General features: G+C 34.8%; 1 protein-coding gene across 1 annotated transcript in view; it reads left to right on the top strand.

The window, feature by feature from the left end:
* Positions 1–4108: 4108 nt before the first annotated feature.
* mad1l1 (mitotic arrest deficient 1 like 1) overlaps positions 4109–6535 on the top strand; it is a 47653-nt gene continuing 45226 nt past the window's right edge. The window contains exons 1-3 of the mRNA XM_028018726.1: positions 4109–4261; positions 5395–5562; positions 5670–5810. Of these exons, the coding sequence (XP_027874527.1) occupies positions 5422–5562; positions 5670–5810 (282 nt within the window). The 5' untranslated portion in view covers positions 4109–4261; positions 5395–5421. The remainder of the gene's footprint in view (positions 4262–5394; positions 5563–5669; positions 5811–6535) is intronic.

Genomic DNA, 6535 nt, shown 5'->3' with positions numbered 1-6535 from the left:
ATTAGAAATGTCTAGGGTGTAAAATAATAATAATAATAATTATTCGCAATGTTTAAAAAAATACAAGATTTACCTGTAGATAAAAATGAGTGATGCAAAATACAACACATTTCTGTATTTGTGACAGTCAAAAAGGTCATAGTTACTAGCCTATGCTTTTTTTTGTTTTGTTTTAGTTCAGACTTTAAGAGCAAAACTTTATTTTAGGCTCTGATTTATTTTAAACCATCATCAATGATATTCAAAGCAATAAAATATTTAACATGAAATTAAGAAATTGTCAGTAAGAGATGTAAGAGTGTAGCTCAATTTAAAAATACTGTCAGAAAAACATGGAAAAGTATGGGCTCCAATTTTGGGGATGAAATTATGGAATGTTCTTAATGTATCTGTGCAAAGTAAAAACATGAATCAGTTTAAATGAGATCCATGATTAGTTGTAGCAATAATCTGGTAAACATTTATTTCAGAAAAAAAAAAGAAATTATGTACACACTTTTGTAACTTTTAGAAATTTGTGTTTATCCATATTTGTTAAACGTGTAACCATATCATGGCAATATATTATAAGAGAGATGATCTGTGAAAAGATCAATCTCCTCCACTTCCCTCCAGTGCTACTATGGCTGTCTGAAGAAACGCCCAACCAAAAACAGCCAATCAGAGCCAGGAGGAGGGTCTTAGTGCTGTCAGTCAATAAAACTTCCAGAAAACTACAAAATAGCTGAAACACTGAGTTCCTTTAAAGCTTAGAGTTGCTTGCGAACCATAAAACATGGAAAATTGACCAACATAATCAAGGATTTTTTTTAAATTGTCATACCACTTTTGCTTGTTTGTGGTACAAAATTTGGACTCAGGTCCCAGATTAAAAAAATATTTGATGTGTGTTGATGATTTTGACGATTTTGACAATGGCACTTGAAAAAATGTAATGTCTGTTACTGGATTTCACAACTGTTGACTGTCCGATGTGTTTATGTTGTTTTTCATGTGTTCACAATATAAAACACTTTTGAATTGCCGTGTTGCTGAAATTTGCTATACAAATGAACTTTATTAAGTGATAATATTGTTCATAATGCATACATTTATCTATAGGAAATACACACACCAGGAATGTCTTCAAACTGCCCCAAATGTAAATCAGCCTTGGGGAACTAGATTTCCTTATTTATGGAAGTGTAAAATCATACATTCTGGCAGGCAGCCTGTGGGGACATTAGCTCTGCTACAGGACAGACACTTCCCCCTCTACAGTCTAATGCTGTGTCTCCTGGGGGTTACAGCCTGGGCACCTCGATATTCACATACTGTAGAAATCAGACATTTCCTGTTGATGATGGTTAGAAAGTCCAGGGTCAACATTAAGACCCGCCTCCCGGCTCTGATTGGTTGCTTCTAGTTAGCACTAGAAGAAGGCAGAGGAACTGGATGTGTTTTACTGTCACGCAGTGACAGTTTCAACAAATATGTGAAAAAGAAAAATAATTCTTAAAAGTGACTTACTGCAGCTTTTAAAATATCTGTCTGTATTGGCAGTAAATTACGTACAGGCCAAGTGATTTATCTGTATTTGTGCGGTATGAGTTGTGTTTTTATTGTTCTTTTTCCTTTTTCTGAATAATCAAAATGTCTAATATGCATAATATTTTTTTTTTAAAGTTGATCCATGATTTTTTTTTTTTACTTTAAATTTATTAACAGAGAAAGAGCACCACATCTGTGAAGATAAAAATATATCAACACATAATGTATATGGCTGCACAGTGGCGCAGTTGGTAGCACTGTTGCCTTGCAGCAAGAAGGTCCTGGGTTCGATTCCCGGCCGGGGTCTTTCTGCATGGAGTTTGCATGTTCTCCCTGTGCATGCGTGGGTTCTCTCCGGGTGCTCCGGCTTCCTCCCACAGTCCAAAAACATGACTGTCAGGTCAATTGGTTTCTCTAAATTCTCCCTAGGTGTGAGTGTGTGTGTGCATGGTTGTTTGTCCTGTATGTCTCTGTGTTGCCCTGCGACAGACTGGCGACCTGTCCAGGGTGTACCCCGCCTCTCGCCCGGAACGTAGCTGGAGATAGGCACCAGCACCTCCCGACCCCATTAGGGACAAGGGTGAACAGAAAATGGATGGATGGATGGATGGACATAATGTATATGATTTAAAATACTAAAACATTTGTTATTTCATACAGACATGGGAAAGCAGAACACCACTGTGTTTCCTAAAGATATCCTTAGGCTTCAAATGGAAACGCCAGTGGTTGTGGATGCATTGTTTCAGCTGCGTTTCCGGGAGGAAGCCCTGGAGGAACCTAATATGAATTGTCTTCCTCCAGCAGAGGGAAATCCTGCACAGAACAACAAAGCGAACCTCATGATAAACGTCTTATAAAATCTAAATAAATGTTATGTTAACTGCACAATAAACCTTTTAGGGGTTTTTGTTCTACTACTGTCCACTATTGTCCAGCTGGAATACTAATGGAGCTCTTTTATTTTTGATAAATGAAAATTACTTGCAATCTGTGTCCAATTCAAAGTAAATGACATAAATGAGCATTAGTGGCAAAGATACAAATTGAGAACTAGATTTACAAGGAACATGGGGATATTTTATGTATAAAATATCCCCATGTTCAATACTATACTAACAATATTGTACCCTTTGAAACTAATGCTGGGAATATCTGAACTGAAATAAGTTCCAATGTTAATAAAAAATAACATATATAAGAAATATCCAAAACACATATACTAGGAGTGGCATCACTTGCCAGTTTGAAAGGTTTTCAGAGAGGAAGATAAGTCTGTCTCGCCCTCTAGTGTTTAAATAGTAGGGATGCAAAAATCTAAATTCATTTTTTTAAAATAAATATTTTTTAAAATCCAAAATAAAAACAGTAAAAATGTGCAACCAAAAACAAAAAGAAAAAAAAAAAAACTGTATTTAGCGAATTAAGAAAAGTGATCTAAAAACTAAACACATCCATCAGCTTTTTTCCCCAAGCAATACATTTATTCTGAAAAAAACAAAACAAGAAAACCAAAACTGTCAGTTCCTACAAACGTATTTGATCATTAACTTGTTTTCGTAGACACATTAAAATCAAATAAACAAATAAAAAAATGTGCACAAAACAGAATTGGTACTGGAAGCTTAACAACTCACTTAATTTTGTTCAAACAGTAGAAATACACAATAGACAGACAATGAGAACTTACTGAAATAAAAAAAAATGGGAATAATTTAAATATGAGCTTAGGATATATTTTGGATGAAAGCTGGATCTGACCTAACCAAGGTACAATGAAAAATAAAAACTATGAAAGATACTGTACATTCCTGAACAACATCTCACCTGAACCTGCATCTAAAACTCAACAAGTTCAACTAAAGGAATCATAAACTAATTTTAAATCAAAGGGAGCCGATTTATGATCAAAGAAAAAATGGTTTGAAGGAGAACAAAGTTCTCATTATTGTTCTAAATGAGAAAAGAAGGAAAACTAAATTGAATGTTAGTTAAAAATGGTAAAATTGATTAGCCAAAAAAAAAATGTATCAATTTAATTTCCTCCTGGGATCAATATATTATTGAAATGGATAGAAGTGGCGTGGATTTCCTTGATCAACTCTGATCCATGAAGATGCCGTTAGTTTAGTTGGAGATTATTTTATCAAACTTTGATGTTCAAAGTTCTAGAATTATCTGCTTTTACTGACCATTTATGAGCGGTTAATCGATGTTCTGCAGAAACTGTAATGCATCAATTAAGTTAGCAGATGTTTGTTCCAAAAGATTTCATCTGTGCAGCTTCTACCTACCTTTTTCTTTCTGCCTTGAAAAACTGGTATATAATTTACTAGACAACAATTTGCAACTGTCAAAACCTTTTGGACAAAGTCTCCAGTTCAGACTCTTATTCTTTTTTGTTGAGGTACCTTAACAAGAAAACTTAATGGAGAGAATATAGTTTATTTTATGTATTTGTATTTAGTTTTTTTACTCCATTTATTTATTTTTTTGTTTGACCTTTTTATGAGTCTGTTTAGCATTTAGCATCCCGAGCCAAACTCCATTCCAACAGGTGGCGGTAATGAACCAGGACGTTGCTTGCACACCGACAAGAAGAAGAAGAAGAAGAAGAAGCTTCACCGAACTGGAGGGTTTTTCAGAGCGGCGCGTTGCTGCTAACGTAGCTTAGCAGGAGCTTCGTCAATCTACAGCGAACTGGTTTGTGTTTACAAACAGCGCTACCAAGGTGACGTCTTATTACTTCCAGACTTTGTTTTATAAGAATTCCCCGGCATGTTGTGGGTGGCCGTCAACTTGTCAGTTTAAACTGTAACTCTTTACATCGTTCTTCTAGTTTGTTACAGAAGTTAGCTTATGGCACTGGAGTTTTTATGCGCTGGTATGGTAACAACTTTTTAAAAATATTTGGTTGTCTCATTGGATAAATACGAAGACTATAAACTGTTTAGTCATTTTTGACTTTGGAGTTCAGCGCTGTTGAGGTTAGATTTAACAGGTTAACTTTGACTGAGTTCTTGAAAAATATATTCCCACAACAACTTTCTGCTTCTGTGTATAAAGTTGTTTAACTATTGACAGTATAACAGTAACCTTCTGCTTCAATATGGATTATTAATTAGTTCTGATTTAAAAACGTATACCAAGCAAAGCAATGTTTTTTGTTGGTAGTCATGTGAGAAAGAAACAAAGTCCAATAAATTATTTGGACGCCAGAACAGAAGAAACGTTTGGCAAAAACCAAAACTGTCAGAATATTTTGACGCCAAAGACCTTTTTTTTTCATTTTTATTTTTCCCACAATTTTGTTGGTAATAAAATGGGGGTAGAAAAGTCAAATAATTATGATAAAACTTTATTTCTAATTCAAAGAAAAACCTCCATGTATGCACACATCGACACCTCTGGCTTATAGAAAAGCGTCCAATACATTTAATTGTTTTCTTTGTCAAACTTAGTGGGTGCAACATATATTCAGGTGTGCTAAAAAACAAAACAAAAAAAACTTTATTTATTGTACAATTAAATGATTTAATGGAGGTTGCAGTTTTGATTCTACTGCATTGCAAGAGTTTCCAATAACGCATGTCTTCCTCACCTTTACCTGATGTTTAACAACATATATTGCATCACAATATATGTTGTTGGTTGAGTCATCTACAAGATGATTTTGTAATCAATCTGTTATGAAGAATGTAATGAAAAATAATTATTTGAACTTAATAATTATGGTTAATCATTTTTAAAAATCGCTTAAGGATTACTTACGATTGTATTTCAAGGTTACCATAGAATCCATGTGTTGTTTTTTTCTATCGCTGTTATGATGATTTTCACTCATATTTTTTTGCCTCTTATTAGCATTCTTTTACAGCCAGAGCATTTAAAATGGATCTGGAAGATGACACCACTATTTTAACGACCCTGAAGTCCTTTAATACCTTCATTAGTCGCCATGAACATCCACAGCGTCCGTCAGAGCAGTCGGGGAGCGGGAACCTGCAGCCTCACTATAAGCGCAGCATGGAGGTACGAAGAAATCATTTACATAGAGCTGAACTTATCAAGACCACTAATTAGCCTTAACATTGGTTAGTTGGATTTAATGTTTATTTTATCGTTTGATTTATTTGTAGTTTCTGGAAGCAGCAGAGAGGGTTCACTCTCAGCACCGCTACCTGCAGCTAGACCAGGAGAAGAAACAGATGGAGCTGAGTCACAAAAGAGCTCGGTTCGAACTGGAGAAGGCAGCTTCTGAAAGCGCTCGAAACCTGGAGGTACAAGACAAGTTCAGTGTCTAATAGAGATGCACCGATGATTTGATATCAATATTTGTATCGGTTCCGATAGATTGGGTATCTGACAATGTGCCAAATCCATAAGCACAGATCTATTCAGTCTAATTCTACGCTTTGTGCTCAGAGTGACGTCACGCTTTATTTATGTTACATTATATTTAGTATTCCTAATTGCACTTAGTGAACCATTTGGAAGAAGGTTTGTTGTTTTAAATTTTACATGTTTGACCAAGACAGTCAACCTATTGTTATTGTTAGTTTTTTTTTATTGATATTATTTATCTTAATTGGCTCTTCTACTCCTAATAGCACTGACTGAAAAACTGAAAGTTGTTTTTACACGTTTGTCTAGGCTTGTGAAGCTGTTGGTGTATTTCATTGTGCCGTATTGGTGCAGAGTTATCAAATGAATTTGTAAATTCAGTACTTTTATATCCGTGTTTTAAAAAAGAAATATTTTAAATCCATTCAGCTCTGTTTTTCTGTTAAGTGATCGGTATCGGCCGACACTAAACCTCAGATATCGGTATCAGTGTTGTAAGTGGGGAAAAAAGTGGATCAGTGCTTCTCATTATCCTATTTTAATTGATGTATGTCATTTATGGCAACAAATTTCTTATAAGATGTTTATTAATCAGCGTCTCAATGAATTCCGATTAATGATGTTTAAAATCCCCTAAAACTGTGCGAATTGTTGGGCGGAT

Source organism: Xiphophorus couchianus, chromosome 5 (assembly GCF_001444195.1).
Source record: "Xiphophorus couchianus chromosome 5, X_couchianus-1.0, whole genome shotgun sequence".
NCBI classification, from domain to species: Eukaryota; Metazoa; Chordata; class Actinopteri; order Cyprinodontiformes; family Poeciliidae; genus Xiphophorus; species Xiphophorus couchianus.
This window is presented reverse-complemented; position numbering and strand designations above follow the sequence as displayed.